This window comes from Sorghum bicolor, chromosome 4, assembly GCF_000003195.3.
Source record: "Sorghum bicolor cultivar BTx623 chromosome 4, Sorghum_bicolor_NCBIv3, whole genome shotgun sequence".
NCBI lineage: Eukaryota > Viridiplantae > Streptophyta > Magnoliopsida > Poales > Poaceae > Sorghum > Sorghum bicolor.
This window is the reverse complement of record NC_012873.2, coordinates 1,564,624-1,583,437: the sequence shown is the minus strand read 5'-3', so window position 1 is coordinate 1,583,437 and position 18,814 is coordinate 1,564,624. Positions and strand designations below refer to the sequence as shown.

Genomic DNA, 18,814 nt, shown 5'->3' with positions numbered 1-18,814 from the left:
AGCAGCTGGCTTTGCCCATTTTTAATTTTTTTTGGGTTTTTTGATAGGCCCAATCTTTTGTGTGTATCGGCCCCGTTTCGACCTCGTCTCGGAATTTTTTGAAAGGAAGAGAAAAAAAAGAGAGTGAGAGAAAAATAATAATAACCGTTCGTTTCCGGCTCGACTTCGTGTGCGAAGAAGGCCTTTATATCATGGGAGATCGTGGCCGTCCAATGGGCGATCAGAGTTCCCAGAAGAGAAAACGCACCAGCACCACCCCACCAGGCCGCGTGACAGAGCAAAAAAAACCCAAAGAGGGCGGCAGCCAGCAGAGCGCGACTTCGACTCATCCGTTCGCACGGTTCCCCTTCCCGTTCCACAACCCTCGAGAAGCTTCCGCCCTCCCCTCCCGCGCCGCCGCCGCCACCGCCACCGCCGCCGCAGCCAGGGCCGCGGAAACCCTAGCCACCTCCGGCCCTCCGCGCACCGGGCGCCCCGCCGCCGTCGTACCTGCCGCCGGCACCGCCGAAGCGATCGGATCTCGAGACCGTCAGGAGCCACGATGGAGGACTGGGGTGAGCTCCGCCCTCCTTCCCTCGACTCCCCCGATCTGTGCGCCGGTGTTTCCCCCGACGCGAGTAGTTCGGTGTTGCGATGCGCGGCTCGTGACGGGGTTCTGTACTCGCGCCGTCCTACGGCGGGTTCCGAATCTAGAGAAGGGAGTTCTCGGACCCTAGGCACGCGCGATATCCGTTAGGCTTATGCCTGAAGTTAGGTTTGGTTTCTGGGGCGTAGTTTAAGGGCTTGCAGGATTTGTTCGGAGACCATTTGTTTGTGAGCTGTGGCGATATCCGTTCCGTTTTAGCCTAGGCAAATGGTAAAGGGTTTGGGATGTTTTGTGTCTACTGACATAGTGACATGGATATATCTGGTCGTATGCATCTCTGTATAGGTCTAATTTAGTGCATCAACTAAGAATAGCGAGATAGAATAGCAGTCTTTTTGTTGTTCGGTGCCCAATGCTAAAGATTCTGGCATCTGTTCCTGCCGGTTGAAGTGGCCTTCTTTGCAAATCAGTAATCCATTCCTTTTAAGTTTTTACGTGTTTCTTAAGTAGTAGTGCTCTGATTGGATTAACATGATTGTTAAAAAATCACACCCCTATAAGTGTTTGCTACCTTTTGCTGCCTGCTTAATTCTGCAACGTCCTTATGCCTCTGTTAGAGGAAGTGAGTATACGTTGACAAACTCCTCAGGGTTCCTTTGCGAAACTGTGTTAGTTTATTGAGTTTTAGGCATCAAGTTCTGATGTTGGTGTGTTATGGAAACTAATCTACACTGCATTTCAGATTCTGAAGATTTCCAGCCAGTTGCCCCTGTTGTGAAAGCTGAGCCACTTAAAAATCAGTGGGCTGATGAAGATGTTGAAGAAGATGATGTAAAAGAATCGTGGGAAGAAGAGGAGGAGGAGGTAAAATGAAAATATATGATTTGTTAATTGATGCATCACACAACTCTTTTTATTTAACGTTGGTTCTTTGTTAAGGCAATAGTAAATTCACTCTTCTTTATTTATATCATAATTCTATCTCTATGTAGTTGAGAGAGCTATAAGCACGATGCCTGCACGCTGATAACGTTAGTCAATAATTATTATTTTTCCACTGGTTAGTTGTTGGAAATAATTTGTTGGAGATACTTGATGCATATGCTCGGTTCTATATGCCTTCATCTTTTCTGTGTAGGTGTGATTTCTTGTTCACTACCATTCTGTTTGCATACCTAACCTTCAATTAGCTGATGATTATATGAGTAGTTGAATAGTTCAAACAGTTATCCTCAAGGGCTTGAATTATTCAATGTAATTTTACAGTAAAATGTTGTTTCTCATTATTGAAAAATGAACTTCCAAAGAAATGTAATTTGGTGATTGTAAGCCAATGATGAGCACCATACTATCAGTTGCATGATTGAGTGGATGCCAACCACTTATATAAGTTAATAATATTGAACTGTCACTGATTGAACGCTGTCTGTCATTTTGTTTTACTGCATCCTGTAGAAACCAAAGCCAGCGCCTGTGGAAAAGGCTGCGGCGAAACCTAGCACTAAGGCTCCTGCTAAAAAGGGAAAACAGCAAGCATCAACAAGTGCTGCAGAACCAGATGAGCCCCCTCTTAGTCCCACTTCAGAGAAAATTCGCCAACAAAGGTATATGGAGCTTCTATAGCCAATATTTTTGGTACTTAGCATAAAAATTTAACCATGTGATGCTGCTAAGTGGAAGAAGCTCTAGTTTTGCATGGTTACAATATTTATTTGCTACAGGCTTGTGGAAGAAGCTGACTTCAAGTCAACCACAGAACTTTTTGCAAAGAAGGGTGGTGAGCAAAAGTCACTAGATACTTTTATCCCGAAGTCCGAGAGTGACTTTGCAGAATATGCGGAGCTTATTGCAAATAAACTGCGCCCCTATGAGGTATGTTAATAACACTGTCAACACTGCATGTCTCTGGTTTTGCACCCTTTTTCAGCAGGATATATCTGACCTTGTTGGTTTCATGTTTGCATTTGCAGAAAAGCTTTCACTATATGGCTCTCCTTAAGAATGTCATGAGACTTTCCATGACATCGTTGAAAGGTGCGGACGCAAAAGAAATATCTTCATCCGTGACAGCAATTGCTAACGAGAAGATCAAGGCTGAGAAAGAGGCTGCAGCAGGCAAAAAGAAACAAGGTAACAATCTTCAACTATGAATATACCTCACCTCAAGGTGTTCATGTTTCGAAGGCAGATCTAGTAACCAGCACATGATCACTGATGTTGATACTGAATGGAATTCTTTTGCAGGAGCGAAAAAGAAGCAACTCCACATCGAGAAAGGAGATGACGACTTCATCCCCGGACGGGGTGGTGGCTATGATGATCCGGACGAGTACGACTTCATGTGATTTTGCTGGAAGGGAATAGTTGGTTCCTGTCATGTATACCTTTGGCAAGCAGAGAATATATCACTAGATTTTGCGGCATAGCTGGCATACTATTGCGTGGAATATGCGCTATCTGTTTGAGGATGATTTTTGACTCTGCTGGATAAGAAGAGCACCTGTGGTCTGGAATGGATCCACAGGTGTTTTCTTGTCCTTGAATCTTCGTGGTAATTTATTTTTTAACATTGCATATTTATTTTTCTTTTGGCCAACTGTACTATACGTACCTTGTACTATCTGGTTATTACTGCGTGAGTTATGCAAGTAATCCCTGGAGGGTGTCTCGCTTGTGTTTGTTTCAAGTTGTATGATGACTGTCCGTTGTTTCTGGAGATTGTATGTGATCCGCTAACCACTCCAATTGCACCAGCATATTTCTTTTTGAGTAAAACTGCACCCGTCATTTGTGAATTTGTATGGTTGGCTGCATCTATGATTGTTGCTGGCTGGACGCTCGAACTCACAAGACACTGGTGGCGTGCTTGGTACTTATTTGCTGCACCTGCACAGAGGGTGCTAGGGTAGGTTGCTGCACGGATGTTAAGAAAGACGCTGCTCAATACGAATGAATAGGGCACCTGTGTCGAATTCACTTGAGAGAACAGTTCTGATTCATTCGGCCAAAAAAAAAAAAAAACTGGCGCTTTGTTTCCAACTCACTTGAGAGAGCAGTTGATTCATTTCAGAGACGCTTTCATTCGAATTCACTTGATGGATTAGTTAATTCATCTGAGAGAATAGTGCCTAAAACAAATCAGACTACAGAGAGTTCAACCATGCTCACTTCAGCAAAATCAGTTCCACAGAACAAAACAACAGGACCAGAGCACAAAACTTGCTGAGAGGAGGACCTGACTAACAACATTCTTCCTTGTCGGATGGAATTTATGGAAGGAACGAAACGCGTGGACCTTCGACGGCACTCCTCGGCAGCCGGCAGAGGTGCTGCACACCATCCTGAAGGAAGCGTCCCTGTGGATTGCAGCTGGCTTCAGGGCGCTGTCGGCTTTCGATGCTCTTCGCCAGTAGGCTGATGTGCCGGCTCGGTTTCTTCTCCCTCAGTAGCAAGTTAGGCCTAGACATAAAAAGTTTTTGGATTTTAACACTATAGCATTTTCGTTTTTATTTGACAAACATTGTCTGCTTAAAAGATTCGTCTCGCGATTTACAGTCAAATTGTGCAATTAGTTTTTATTTTCATCTATATAATGCTCCATGGATGTGCTGCAAGATTAGATATAACGGAAAATCTTGAAAAGTTTTTTATTTTTAGGATGAACTAAACAATGCTTAGTTGTTTCATGTTTCATGTGTTTTTAAGCAGTGAGTGAGTCGGGTTTGGGTGTCTTCGGGACTTTTATTGTTGTTGTTTAACTCCCATTCTCTGCTTAATCAAATACATGCCATGCATGTTCTCGAAAAAAAAACATGCGCTATCAGTTCCACAGGTTACATATCCAGTGACAGGCTCACAGCACTCGAATCTCGCCGCCATAGCCATACCGCTTCAGAAGTCGCTCGTCTTGCCGCCAGTTTTCCTTCACTTTGACCTCTATTTGTACAAGGAAGGAGGAGTCACGCATTAGCGTTAGACAGAAACATCTCCACGATAGTCAGTTGCATTGCAGCAGGAGATGGCCGGCAAAGTCCACAGCAATCAACCACATAACAAGTGAAGAAGATGTAACAACCTCAAGGTAGACTTTCTTTTGTAGGAAATCCTCAATGTCAAGCCTTGATGTGGTTGCCAACATCTTTATGGCTTTGCCATCCTGCATCCATCGGACATGCATGTTAGGGGAATATTTTGCTATTATTATTAGACAACACAGACCGGGGTCCGGTGGGGAATTCATGGCCTATTTCCTTTTTTTTACAATAGATTTAATCTTAGTTTGAAAAAAATATCCTAATTTCTATCTCATGTATGTATTTTAAAATTTGTAGGGAAACAGCCAGCATCATGTATAATTATATATGTATAATGATATTCAGGAGCACACTCTTTACCACACAGACAAAAATATTTACTAAAATGTTCTGAGCGTCTGAACCTGACTATCTCGGTTTATAATATATACGAGGACACACAATGACATTTATAAAGGTAAACAAAGCACGGGGGAGATGCCATTAGAAAAATATGAATGGTCTTTGCTGATACCTTGGGATAGTAAGCAGGACCCAGAGGGAGCTTTGACAATATCCACTCCTTGATATCATCCACCCCATTACCAAATTTAGCACTTATTGGTATAACGTCATCAACATTAGTAAATTTTTGGTACCACTGTCAAAAGGGTTGTCCAGAAATCAGTACCAACTGCAACTGCATGCAGAGGAAAGCACAAAAGAAACAGGTTATGAAACACCTTTCATCAATTTGTATCAGGTTCGTCGTACGTCAAGTTTCTTTGCGATTTCTCCTGGTTTTATGAGATCTTTCTTGTTCAATACCAGCAGTACAGGAAGTCCAATATCTTTGTTTCCCACACCTTCTTCAAGCATTTCATCAATCTAAAAGCTCAAAGCTTTGCAAGATGTAAGGTAAAAACGGTTGAATGTCAGGATGGATTTATACTTCCTTTCATATTGCTGGCAATACCTTACCTTTTCAGGTGCTTTGCAAGCATCAGCAACAACAAGCACACAGTCAGCTCAGCACTGCCGATAGCACCCCTAACATTCTTCATCATCATACTGCCGATCCCCTTGATGATAAATAAGTGGGACCAGAAACTTGCGAGGACCTTAGTTTTGCATTGCACTGAACTGAATTAAAATTCTGATACCTGGTACTCTGGTTCACAACATATACCAACATCTTGTTCGTCGCTAGAGCTTATTCAACAGTATTTTTCTCTCACAACAATGCTATGCGGTTACAATCGAAAGCTTCTGACCAACCATTTGGTATATAAGCGTGCTCTTGCCAACATTTGGCTTCCCCAATACAGCAACATACCCTGAGGAGGCACCGTATCAGCAACATACGTGTATTGTACCCGTACACGTACATGTCGTTGGCGTATGCGTAGTGTACAATGCTACAGGTACGCGTCCTCTTGTGCAGAGTAGTTTGAGCTACAGCGACAGCAACGGCGGCTGGCTGCTCCTGCTCCTGCTCCTGCTCGCACTGGCCGCCACTCCACCCCTAGTAGTCGCCTGCTAGTCCCTCTTGGCTTCCCTTCCACACGATCCTGAGGGAGCGAGCAGAGCAGCACGTGCACGTCAAACCTTACCAGTTACCGCCGCCGCCGTCGAGCCCGCCCGCCCGTGGGCACACCATTTTCGGCGGGCGGCTACCTTGCCTTGAGACGCCCGCCGCCGCAGGCCGCAGCAGCACGAGGGGAGGGGAACAAGGGGCGGCGGGGAGCGCTCCGCTCGAGCGAACCACCACCACACTACTCCGACTCCGAGTCTCCTCCCTCCCCTACGAGGCTACGACGACGGGCGCGTAAGGCGGCGGCCGGCGGCGCGCGCACGCAGCCATGTCCGCGCACCTCCGCCTACTCTCGGCCGCCCACCGCCCACCCGCCCCCGTCTCCGCGCCCGCGCCCGCCTCCCACCACCGCCTCCGCTTCCGCCTCCCTCCTCCTCCCGGGACCCGCCTCCGGCTGCTGCTGCGGCCGCCGCGGCTCGGGGGGAGCCAGGCGCGCTTCGCCCGCGCCGTTCGCTGTGCCGCGGAGGCCTCGGCGGTCGCGCGGGCTGCCGAGGACGGCGGCGACGGCGGCGAAGAGGCGGCGGGGGCGGGGATATGGGAGCAGGTGCGGGACATCGTCGTGTTCGCCGGCCCCGCGCTGGGGCTCTGGATCTGCGGCCCGCTCATGAGCCTCATCGACACCATGGTCATCGGCCAGACCTCCGCGCTTCAGCTCGCCGCGCTAGGTTCGCCCTCCACTCCTCCTCTCTATGCTTTCTCCATCATCTCCGTACAGGCATCGTCCTGCGATACTGTGAATTGTAATTGTAAGTTTTGTAACAGCCGACTGATATTCAGCGTCTCTTCGTCATCCAACCCCGATGCAAACCTTTCTCTAGCTGAATTTTGTACATTACTTTCTGTGTTTTTCCCCCCATAGCGAGCTAAGCGCGAGACACGGCATTGCTCGCCACATACATATCTTTAATTCATATACTATAATGTCCATAGATTTGCAAAATAGCTCCATCTATAAAAGTAGCTACATCTGTAAATTTGCATCATAGCTCCGTATATTCTTCTTATTTTGTTCTGTTTTGCTCTCCTTCCCTTTCAGGGCCTGGGACAGTGTTCTGCGACTACCTAAGCTACATATTCATGTTCCTTTCGGTCGCAACATCGAACATGGTGGCCACCTCCTTAGCCAAAAAGGTGCACCCTCTGTCTAATTCTATCTGAGCATGTTCTTCTGTGGTAGCAAAACAGTTTGTGGTGCAGTCTGCCAGGCGAAGAGGATATCACCATAGCTACCAACAATGCTTCTGTGGCATTTACCCACATAAAGTTCTTCCCAAACTAGATTTAGATGGCTACCTGTTTTGATATAAGTTTGCTCCCTCTCCACACAAGCATGTGACTAGGTTTACTTACAAGTAGTCTTTAGCAATGTGTCAAATGTCAATCACCTTCTTGGATCTGTTGCCTAATCTGGTTGCAGTAACCATGCGCAGGATGAAGAACTTGCACAACATCAAGTGTCTATGTTACTGTTTCTTGCTCTTGCTTGTGGCATAGGAATGTTTTTGTTCACCAAGGTGTTTGGTACTCAAGTATTGACTGGTAAGACTCTACAAAAATGTATTCTGTGAACCTGCAAACTATCATATTGTTTTTCATACTTCCTTGGAAGTGCTGATCGTGTCTGTATTTTCTAATGAAAAAAAAACTGAGGCTTATTTTTTTCCACTGTGTTATCTCATTTTCTGCTTTGCTGCCTTGTCCTAGACTCAACCAACTAAGCATGCAAATAGGGACTACATGTTTTTTTTTTATCTTTACTACTGATCTTATTTTAAATCGATTGTCAGATTAGGACATTTTGTTAGAATCTAGAAAGTACAAGATACATTTGAATTTGTCCTGTCGGTTTATTCTTTGGCATATAGTTTCTTGCTCCTCATGATACATTGCTTCATAAACTCTATAATATTATAACTTCTTTCCTTTGTTCTCCTCTGCAGCTTTTACTGGATCTGGGAATTATGAACTTATTTCTTCGGCCAATACATATGCACAGGTAACTATAGTTGACCATTTCTCTCTGCAATATTATCGCGTTATCGCCCCAATTTAATTGCTAGGAAAGGAAATATTTCTGGGGTAAAGCTAGCATCTTGCGGTTTTGATTTTTGAGCTTTTCTTTTATTGAGCATTAGCAGTAAAGAGGATTAGTAGTATAAGTTGATATGGTTCAAAAGTTCAGCTTTATGTTGTATGTCGAATAAAACCTCAGAGGCTTGTGCATGAGAGTGGGAAGGAGGCAGAAAAGAAATGCATGTTACAAAAAATAATAATAATAAAATCCTGCATATGAAGTCTACATGTAAGATATTATAGGTTATAGAGTTAACCTTTCCTTTTTGTTTGCAGTAACGTATATCAATATGTATACTTGCTTTCAGATAAGGGGTTTCGCATGGCCTGCAGTTCTTGTTGGCTTAGTTGCTCAAAGTGCTAGGTACTTGTGCCCATTCTCTTCTCTTATTTATTTTGTATATGATTTGGTAGTTCTTTTGTTTTGTACCTGGTAGATTTGTCCCATGTTTCTTCCTTTGTCAAACTACAGCTTGTGTTATTCAGATTTGAAAAGTAAACAAAATAAAGTATGCTAAAAGTTAATCCAAGTCATGATGTGGAATTTTGAATGAGACCTAAAAGTTATATCTCCAGTCAAGATCCCTACTTGTCTTTCAATGCTATTATTGCGTATTTGTGGTAGAGCATTGAAAACCTGGATATAAGTCTCAAGAGCTCCAGTGAGGTGAGAACTAGTTGAACACTGGTTGGTATCTCTTTGAGTTTGACACGTACTTTCAAGAATAGTCATCACTTATAATTACCTATTCTTCCTATTGCCACGAATAAACAGACATGGTCTACACTGCTAAACGCTTACATGAATACAATGGTTCAGATAGTAATAAACACTTAAGTCTTTTATACTACAACCATTCTTGATTGGATGCTTCTCTTATTATATAGTTGTTTGTTATAACTCAGTCTGGGCATGAAGGATTCTTGGGGTCCTTTGAAGGCGTTGGCAGCTGCTAGTGTTATAAATGGTGTTGGCGATATATTTCTTTGCTCTGTTTGTGGCTATGGAATTGCTGGTGCTGCCTGGGCAACTATGGTTTCACAGGTACAGACACACTCGACACTTTCCTAATCACCATGTGATTTCTCCTTGATGGCACTTTTAACTCGTTATATGGCACTCCTCTCTATTTTTAAGGAAGGCATGTTTGAGAATTTTTAAGGTAGAAGGACTTGTTATGCCATCTTGCACATTATGCTAGAAATTGAAATTTTTTATTGGTTTAATTGAAAATGAATGGTTTGTACCTATGGAAGGATACTCATCTCAATTTAAGGGAAAGGATATAATCAGGCACACAAGAACTTGAAAAAGAATGGTTTGTACCTATGGAAGGATGTTCCTCTCAATTTAAGGGAAAGGAGATAATCAATGAGGGGCAAGCAAGAACTAGAAAGAAAATTCTTTCTTCTTGCTATGCCATAGGCTTGGCCCAGGCGAGCCACATCCCAACAAGAATGTAACAACTTGAGCATGACAAAGTTGTTGATCATCCATTGTGTAGCTTCATAAGCACTGAGCAAGTGAGCATGATTCCACAGGGTTGTTGATCATCCACTCTTTAGCTTAATAAGCACATCATCTGACTTGCTCATAAGTGAAACACACATTAGTAAAAGTTTTTCCTTTTTCACTCCATTTCAGAAGCCTATGTGGTTCATATTGATACCGGAAACTTAATTGCTTATCAGCAAGTTTTTCCCCCCTCTTTCTTCATGATTGATTATTCAATTGTTTTCTAGAGTGACTATTTTTTCACACACTATCAGGTTGTTGCAGCTTTCATGATGATGCAAAATCTAAGCAATAAGGGTTTTCGAGCTTTCTCATTTACGATCCCATCAGTAAGAGAGCTGTTGCAGATATTTGAAATTGCAGCTCCTGTTTTTGTGACAATGACGTCCAAGGTAACATTTTGAGGTCTGGCAATCTTGCATCCTTTCCTTATGTCACTGTAAGGAATTATTTCAAAATTCTCTGTAGGTAGCATTCTATGCGTTGCTCACATATTCTGCGACTTCTATGGGAGCAATAACTCTTGCAGCCCATCAGGTTTGTACTTTGTAACTCATGAAATGATTGCTCGCAAGGGAATATTTATAAAAAGGGATTTTGACAAATGTGCCATTTACTTGATTCTTTTGAAGGTTATGATCAATGTCTTGTGCATGTGTACTGTTTGGGGCGAGCCTCTGTCTCAAACTGCACAGTCATTCATGCCTGAGCTGATATATGGTGCTAATCAGAATTTGACCAAGGTACCTATTGATTACTGTGTTCAAATTTATGCAGATAACAAAATGGTCACCCTTACTGGCAATGATAGCAATGTGTCATTTCATGATCGTGTGTCCATGTGCAACTATGAATCTTATTTCATATGGTTCAGCTAAATGGAACTCATTACCCCCAGTGAATCAATGATACAGTTAGCCTCTCCTAATCAGTTAGTTTATCAACAAACGTACTATGCTTTGTATGGAAGTGTATTTTCACAGTTCTTCCTTTTCCCTCTAGTAAAACTGTATGGAGATTTTGTTCATTACTTTGTAAGATCCTAAAGCAAAATTTTTTAATCTAGGCAAGGATGCTATTGAAGTCACTTGTGATCATTGGTGCGATAACTGGATTGACTTTGGGGGCAGTAGGGACACTTGTTCCATGGCTTTTCCCCAGTGTCTTTACCAATGACCAAATGGTCATCCAGCAGGTCTGATACATTGCTTTACATTTTTTATATATTATTCTTGCTTCACCACTAGGCACTAGTTTCTATCATTGAATTTTGCCTATACGTAATTATTTTCTCAACCATCATCTGCAACTCATCAAGTCTGCATTATATTCTCAACAGATGCACCGAGTACTGGCTCCGTATTTCAGTGTATTGGTGGTGACTCCTTCAATACACTCCCTCGAGGGAACACTATTGGTAAGCTGATAATCTTTATTTCATCTATCTGACCCACACTGATTCTCATGTAATTTACACTGGTTGACTAAACTTGTTTGATTTATACCCAAAAATAGCTCTGCCAAACTTTAGCAATAATTTCAGCCGAGCTTTTGGTTTGACATGCATTTGGCCAAGCGTTTGCAGGAAAATGCATGGGATATGAACCATAAGCCATGGATTTTTGCTAAATTTTAGCAACCATCCAAACTCCTGGGGCTACCCAAATTTTTCAGTGGTAGATTTGGCACAGACCAAATACACCATGCCACATTAATCTGCATGCTTGGATTGCTTTTGCAATAAGCAACAGACCAATAGAGCTCTCTGTACTATTTCCAGACAAAAAACACATAGCAGTTGCAGTATAGTAAGGGGAATAATCTTCAATGTTTATGAGATGGTAGTAGTATATTTGTAAGGCCAGCATATGCTTGCCTACCATTTGATGGACAATGTACTGACATCTTTTTTTTTTTGTCCTATTTTAGGCTGGAAGGGATTTGAGATATTTGAGTCAATCAATGGGTGTCTGCTTTTCCATTGGAACAGTTCTCTTGATGGTATGCCTGTTTCTTCGCTTTTTTCATTCAACTCATTGCTGGGAGACCATGTGAAATTGTTCTACGTCAATTAAAAAGCGGATCAGGCCATTCATGAATTTGAGATCTAAACCATCAATGCTAAGAATACAGTTTACTGTCTACCATCACTTTTTGAATGCTGTCAGCTGTCAAGGCTGTGAGATTGATTACCCAGCATGTAAACTAGCGAGAGTCCAAAGTCCTCAGTTTGAAATTCGAAAGGCTTTCTGACAATGATGAATTTTCTGTTCTTGTTTCATCTTGATTCTTGAAAGCTTCTCCGCAACAAAGGTAGCCTGCCAGGATGCTGGTGGGTACTCGTCTTGTTTCAGTGGGTATGGGCATTTCTATATGTTGAATACCTTACATTTAGCACGTACTGTCATAATCATAACTAGTCCTAACCTGGTGTCGTGTCTTTGAACAATGTTGCCATTCCAGAGTCGGTTCGGAAGTGCTTTACTACGACTTATTTCTCCAACGGGCATGCTGTTCAACAAAAACTTCAACCAGGCTGAGTACGTCGAGGCAAAAGCCACGTGAAGATGTCATCAGATGAGGTTTGATAATAATGAATGAAGATGTAAAAAGGAACCACAAAAACCTGCAAAGATGAAGATTTCGAAGGAGTCACAAAACCCTGGAAAGATCATTCTGCAGTCAGTTTCGTACAGAAGTTGTCCAGTCGGCCTAATCTCTATGCCTCTGTTAGGGGAATGTGCAGGAGCAGGGAGTTGGATACTCCTACTAGCTAAGTAGCTAGGGAATCAGGGCTACACTACACAAGATCATGTTACGTAGGGTGTTAGCTTTCCTTTGTCCTAGGAATTATACCTCACAGATTCCTGGAAGCGAGAATGGTAGTTAGTGGCCACGCTTTCCAACACTTCGCACCCGTAGAATGAAGTAAGCGAGCGTTTGCAGAGTGCTCAATTTCTTTCTTGTTAGTAACTGTTAGTAAGAATTACGAGAAGGTTAATGCTATTATTGAAGCTGTCCAGAAAACATGGAAAGTGGGATCGCAAAAATGTTGATCCAGTACAACTGTACGAGCCAGCTTCGTGATTTTGCTTCTTTTTCCCAAGGTGTTCAAAGCATACAGCGTGCAAGTGCTGAAGTGACGGCGACGGTGAACTGTAGCTGCCTGCACAATTCTTGTGGCAACTAAAATGCACCTGATACAATTTCTAGTACTTTCCTAACTGCAACGAGATATCATTTTACTCAGCATAAGCCAAATTCTAAGAGACGAGATATCATTTCAGTTCTCTTCACAATTTTTTACTATCATCTGAAGCCTTAGGCTTTGTTTAGTTCGCGAAATTTTTTTGGTTTTGACAGGCCTTATTTATGTGCAGTTCAGACAACTAAGCAGACATCAAGCAGCAGCAACCGGGTTCTCAGTTCCCATGCGGCCATGCCGATCAATCAACAAATCAATCAGTTTTCACAACCGTAGGGCTCGAACAGAGTGACGCAGGGGTCGTCGTCGTGCTGCAGCACGACGGCGGCTCGCTCCATCTCCTCCCTGAGGATCCTGATCGTCTGCCGGTCAACCACACGGCCGAGATCATGGCTGACCTCGAACGGGTCCTCGATGCACACCAGATGGCGGTCGTTCCCGACGCGAGTCGTCCACCTCTTCTCCTGCTTGCTGCCATTCCACAACAAATCACAAGCCAAGGTTTTAAAACGAGCCTGTAATTATAAATACAATTATCTGAAACCTAAAATCCGCATGGAATTCGGCGGAATCGAATGCTTGTTCAAAGTTTGTGGTTTGGAAAAGACCATGGAGTCTTGATATCATCATTACTATTACCTGATTGTCTTCCCCAAGCGGACGGAGATGACGTCGCGCTTGTAGTGGTGCTGGGACGCCCAGTAGTGGAAGAACCCCCACAGCAATTCGGCGACGCTGGCCTTGTTGTCAGCGCCGAAACCTTGGAGTTGGTCAACTTTGTCGAAGTAGGCGCATTCAGTGCCGTCAACGGTCAGTTTATATGTTGGCTCCATGGCCTGCAGAAATTGTTGAGCAGGGTGGAGGTTGGATCAGGATGAAATTGACAAACAAATGCAAATCATAAGGCTAATCACTAATGACATGACATGTGTTGAAATTTGGCGTGCCTTCCGAACTAGACGAGCCATTTTAATCCTGAATGAACTCCACAGTGATAGTTGAATCACATGTAAAACTGAAAACCATAAATCCAATGGACCTACTTTCCCAACAAAAAAAAACAGAAGAAGGGAAAAGATGAAAAAGAAAAAACAACCAACCATAATGGAAGGATGAGGGAGCCATCCAAAAAGAAGCAAGCATATGGAGTGTGAAACTGTGCAAATCCCCGACCATAGCACTCCACTATCAAATGAAAACAAAATAAAAATAAATCAAAGGGCTTGAAATTCAAAAAACTGGTTGCTTTACCTACATTAACACCATGAATGAACCAAATGCAGGGAAATTGAGGAGTGATCTTAATTATCTTAAAATATGCTACATGCAAAATAATGAATTCCATAAAGTTGGGTACAGAAAACCTGCAGGCATGGTAGAATCTTTGGCTCGCATTGCTGCAAGAAGTTGATGCACATAAGAACATACCTGTAGGTTCATGTAAAACAAAGATTAGAACCCAAATTTGTAAAGAAAGAAAACTGCATGGCGGCGACAAGAAAAGGGAAATACGAATGTAGTGCATATATCAATTTTTACTCACGCATAGCTAGAGAGCGTTCCACGGTATGTTTCGTTCACGCCTCTCTGTTTGGCCCAATGCTTCACAAGAAAGGCCAGCTGAAGCAACCTCTGGTCTATCTGAGCGTAATCCTTCAGAAGCTTTGTGTTGGCAACAGCGAGGAGATTGTTGATGCATATGTCACATGAGAAACCACTTCCTGGATCCGACATCCTTACGATCGGAACTCTAGCACTGGTAATTGCCTACATGAATTTCAAAGTATATATTATCAGAGACCGAGAGGAACAACAGACACTCAATCAGGCAGGAACAGAGAAGGCGAGTCTTGAGTTTTAATTTCAAAGATGATAATATGCAGTAAGCATTGAACTGAAGGCAAGAGATAGACAAACAATGCATAGCCACTCAGGTGTAAAACTCTGATGAGACTTTAGAAACAGACAAACAATGCATAATTCAGTTGCAAAACTTTAAGGAGTTACCTCCACGTTCTCGAAACCGTCAGTCCTCAACACATCTGCCAATTTCACAAGAACCTCAATCGCGTCCTGGGTGCCAGTTTCCATCTCGAGACAGACATCCACGTCGCTGTGCGACGTTCCAAACGAATTGGCGCACGATCCGTAGAGATGCATCTGAGCATTGGGCCACTCTTTGCTGACAGACTTGGCGAGGGAGTCCACGAGCTGCTTCTGCTTGGACCTGTGCTCTTCTGATGGCTTCAGGGACTCGTAGAGCGCGAGCAAGCCAGGCGTGAAGGTGTCGATGTCGTGGCGGCATTCCGCCTCTGGCCTGCGCATTCTGCCCTGCAGGCGTGGAACTTGATCCGGTCCAGGCGTGACCTGAGAAGAGATGAACAGAAGCAAATGCCAGCGTTTCAGAAAATGCGATGTGATTGCTCCGATGAATGGATTGCGTTTGAACTGACATTGTCTAAAGTTTGCTTGATTATTTCTCGTACCTCGCTTGGCCGATCACCGCCGCCGGCGCGGCCGGAACAGTCCAGAGTACCATCCGTGGGCAGAGAACTCTCGACGTCGTCGTCTTGCTGGTCAATGAGAAGCAGGCGACGGTTAGCATCGTCGTCCTCCTGCTGCTCGCCCTTGCCCTGTGGTTGGAGTACGTCCTCGGCTTCAACGCTCCCCTCGTCCCCACCGGAGTATCCTTCGCTGAGCGCCGCGGCGCGATCCTCGTCACGCGCACCACTCTCGGCCTTCCTCTGCACGGCGACCCACGCCTTCTTCTCCTTCTCCTTGTGCGGCGCCGCCGCCGCCGCCTTGGGCCTCTGGAAACCAACGTCGTGCGGGAGTGGGACGGGGAGGAAGCGGGCTCCGCCGTCGTGCGGGAGCGGGACGACGGGGCTCCTGCCGCGCCTCGCATTGCCGTTGACATGCACACCAGCGAACTGCCGAGCGAAGCGGCCCGCATTGCGCGCCCAGGGGTCGTTCGTGGGCGGCGGGAAGGGCGGCCGGGGGCGCGGGCGCGGCGAGGGGGAAGAAGAATGGTAACGGCGGGAGGGAGAAGGCGGCGGCGGCGGCGGCGGGACGGGCGGGCGTGGGCGCGCCACCGCGCCCGTCGAGGAGGAGGAGGAGGGAGAATGCTGGTAACTGCGGGGAGGAGGCGGGAGCCAGTCGGGGCGCGTGGGCGGGACGATGAAGAGGCGCTCCTCGGGGCGCATCACCAGCTCCGGCGGCGCGATGAGGCGGTGCGGCGGCTGGAGAAGCGCGGTGGGCGCGGCCCGGCGCGGCTTCGGGGCCGGGATGAGGAAGCGGAGGAAGGGGTCCGGGGCGCGTTGCGGCGGGTCCTCGGTGGCGGCGTGGTCCTGGGCGTCGTCGCCGCCGGCCATGGGCGAGGCGAGGTGGTGGTTCGTCTGGTGGCGTGGGCGAGGAAGGCGTGAGCGTGTGGGGGCAGGAGAGGAGAGGAGAGGAGAGGAGAGCAGAGCAGCTTCCGGCTTTCGGCCCTCGCTCGCCTTTTTGAAAGGGCCGCCACCCCACCTCCACCTGCGACTCTCCTTTGCGCTTCCCTCCGTACACCAGTGTCTTCTCGCAGAAGAATAGGCGGAGCAGTTGCATTTGATCATTGTAGCACATTTTGCATTTGTACCGACTTGTGTCAAATTAAATTCACAGCTAGTAGTGTGTAAACACGCAAGTGCTTGCCATAATGCGTTTCTGATCTGAACGCAAATGTTGACTGAACTAGTGTACTTTTGAGATTGCCAGTGTGAATGAGCGTTAGGTGTGCCGATGGATCATGATTTCATTGCATGCAAAATGTCTCTTTTTTTTGCCGAGTGAAGAGAGATCTTTACTGGCTAGATGCAGGACGATTACAGTTGGCATTGAGGAGATCCAGAGCACACACAGATGCTTTGACCCAACCAAGCCCTAAAATGTTTACAATGTGTAGCAAATAAAGCGAAAGCATTCGTTGCGTACTATTACCCTCTCTTTTCACTTGGGAGATGATGCACCCATTCAACAAACACATCTAGCTTCTCGTCTCTTCGATGATAGAACTGACCTCTGATCTATCCGAAGCATTGTTCATCATAGCCGGCATAATTCTTGCACAGTCTGATTCAAGGATTATGTCGGCTATGATGAACAATGCTTCGGATAGATCGGAGGCCCTTAGTACAGGAGAAAGCCCAAGTTTGGTTTTAGTAATTAATGACACCAAGTTGCTAATGTCTTTTGTTTAAGTGACTTGAGTTAGGCATAGCAACACATGTGATGAAGGAGCATGGTGGCATGGAAAGGTGGCCACACGATCACAAAGGGATGAAGCATGAAGTGGAGATCATGGTGATAGACGAGGAGCAAAGTTATCAAGGCAAAGGTATAAACATAGGGTTTTACTTTTGCCGGTCTAAGATGAGTAGAGAAGTGATTGACCGGGTTTAGGATAAATAGCCGACTATCAAGAGGGAAAATCACGGTCATCTCTCGAATCAAGTGCTACTAGGTCTACATCTTGAGCATATGCATTAGGATCTAGTATAGTGCTAACTCAACTCCTTTGGTGAAAATGTTTGTGAAAAGCGAACACACTTGCACTTTGGTGGTGGACACCTATTGGTGTTAGCACATTTGCAAAGGAGGTGGAGTTCCTAGGGTTGAGAGGGGTTTGGGTTCCTCTCTCCCTCCCGCCGAGCTCGGCGCTTTTGAGAAAAATAAGTGTATATTTTCTATTGCGCCGGTGGAAAAATTGGAGAAGTCGTGGGAGTGTTTTCTCACTGAGAAACACTCACTGGACGCTGAGTGCGGAGGCATCGGACGCTGGCCTCAGAGTCCGGTGTGCTTGACCCTACTAGGGTTGAGCACCGGACGCACTCTGAGAGCGTCCGGTGGTTAGCGTCCGGTGTGCGGATGTTTTGCGACCCTCTCTACGCATGGGTCCGGTGAGCACCAGACGCTACCGGTGCTTAGCGTCCGGTGACCCGCAGGTTTGCGGAACTCTCTGCGCATGAGTCCGGTGTGCACCGGACGCGTCCGGTGTGGACTTGCAGAGCGTCCGGTGGTCCGCAGGTGACCGTTAGAATCTGACACGCGAGATTCAAGAAGGACACGTGGCCAACCCCTGAGCACCGGACGCTGGAGGTCGAGCGTCCGGTGATCACTTGGTAGCGTCCGGTGCCCCCGATTTTAGCCCAGCGAAAGTGGCCAACGGCTAGTTTCTTTGAGGGGCTTATAAATTGAGGGTGGCCGGCTTTGGGAGGTTCTCTCTTGCATTTTGGTTACTTGAGACATTCATTGAGCTAGAGAACACTCCCTCCACTCATCTCCTCGCTTGATTGCTAATCCTAGTGAGATTGAGTGAGATTCAAGTGCATTGCTTTGAGAGTTGCATTTAGTGGCACTTGATTCTTGAGTTTGCTGCGGATTTCTTGTTACTCTTGGGTGTTTCCCGACGCCCTAGACGGCTTGGAGCAGCGGTGGTGTTGAGCTCGTGATTGGAGATTGTTTCGAGCCTCACCAAGTGATTTGTGAGGGGTTCTTGAGCCTTCCCCGTGGGAGATCGCAATTGGCTACTCTAGTGGATTGCTCGTGGCTTGGAGGATCCCCATCTTGTAAGTGGATGTGCGGCACCCGCTGAGGGCTTGGCTTTGGATTGCCAATTAGCTCGTGATCCATCAAGTGGGTGTATCGCCACAACGAGGACTAGCTTGCAAGGGAAGCAAGTGAACCTCGGTAAAAAATCTTGTGTCATCTCTTGCCGAGGATTCTCTTATAATTGTGATTGTTTGATTGGCTATATTTCTATTCTACAACGTTGGTATAACAATCACTCACCTCTCCG

The 18,814-nt window shown here is 45.5% G+C and overlaps 3 protein-coding genes and 1 pseudogene across 3 annotated transcripts; 2 read left to right on the top strand and 2 right to left on the bottom strand.

The window, feature by feature from the left end:
- On the top strand, nt 253-3,265 carry LOC8055041 (eukaryotic translation initiation factor 3 subunit J-A). The gene is made up of 6 exons (XM_002453175.2): nt 253-554; nt 1,329-1,450; nt 2,042-2,190; nt 2,308-2,458; nt 2,557-2,716; nt 2,831-3,265. The coding sequence occupies exons 1-6, from the start codon at nt 542-544 to the stop codon at nt 2,929-2,931; spliced, it is 696 nt and encodes a 231-aa protein (XP_002453220.1). The 5' UTR covers nt 253-541; the 3' UTR covers nt 2,932-3,265.
- On the bottom strand, nt 4,440-6,259 carry LOC8068264 (annotated as a pseudogene).
- On the top strand, nt 6,117-13,037 carry LOC8055039 (protein DETOXIFICATION 46, chloroplastic). The gene is made up of 14 exons (XM_021460182.1): nt 6,117-6,858; nt 7,230-7,324; nt 7,624-7,732; nt 8,134-8,189; nt 8,575-8,630; nt 9,173-9,311; nt 10,037-10,174; nt 10,251-10,319; nt 10,415-10,525; nt 10,849-10,977; nt 11,122-11,199; nt 11,712-11,783; nt 12,080-12,139; nt 12,246-13,037. Exons 1-14 carry the CDS (start codon nt 6,462-6,464, stop codon nt 12,345-12,347), a joined length of 1,611 nt encoding a protein of 536 aa, XP_021315857.1. The 5' UTR covers nt 6,117-6,461; the 3' UTR covers nt 12,348-13,037.
- On the bottom strand, nt 13,052-16,418 carry LOC8068263 (UTP:RNA uridylyltransferase 1). Its single transcript, XM_002451375.2, has 6 exons — nt 15,474-16,418; nt 14,995-15,354; nt 14,531-14,754; nt 14,352-14,415; nt 13,627-13,823; nt 13,052-13,458 (listed from the first exon to the last, which is right to left on the bottom strand). The coding sequence occupies exons 1-6, from the start codon at nt 16,356-16,358 to the stop codon at nt 13,245-13,247; spliced, it is 1,944 nt and encodes a 647-aa protein (XP_002451420.1). The 5' UTR covers nt 16,359-16,418; the 3' UTR covers nt 13,052-13,244.

Excerpts from the sequence above, each read along its gene's own strand:
- LOC8055039 (XM_021460182.1), top strand. The coding sequence starts at position 6,462 with ATGTCCGCGCACCTCCGCCTACTCTCGGCCGCCCACCGCCCACCCGCC. Across the intron at positions 10,320-10,414 it reads TAACTCTTGCAGCCCATCAG|GTTATGATCAATGTCTTGTG; the intron begins GTTTGTACTTTG and ends ATTCTTTTGAAG. Across the intron at positions 11,784-12,079 it reads TTGGAACAGTTCTCTTGATG|CTTCTCCGCAACAAAGGTAG; the intron begins GTATGCCTGTTT and ends GATTCTTGAAAG.
- LOC8068263 (XM_002451375.2), bottom strand. The coding sequence starts at position 16,358 with ATGGCCGGCGGCGACGACGCCCAGGACCACGCCGCCACCGAGGACCCG. Across the intron at positions 15,355-15,473 it reads GCGGTGATCGGCCAAGCGAG|GTCACGCCTGGACCGGATCA; the intron begins GTACGAGAAATA and ends ATCTCTTCTCAG. Across the intron at positions 13,459-13,626 it reads CGCTTGGGGAAGACAATCAG|CAAGCAGGAGAAGAGGTGGA; the intron begins GTAATAGTAATG and ends GTGGAATGGCAG.
- LOC8055041 (XM_002453175.2), top strand. Across the intron at positions 2,191-2,307 it reads GAGAAAATTCGCCAACAAAG|GCTTGTGGAAGAAGCTGACT; the intron begins GTATATGGAGCT and ends TATTTGCTACAG. Across the intron at positions 2,717-2,830 it reads AGCAGGCAAAAAGAAACAAG|GAGCGAAAAAGAAGCAACTC; the intron begins GTAACAATCTTC and ends ATTCTTTTGCAG.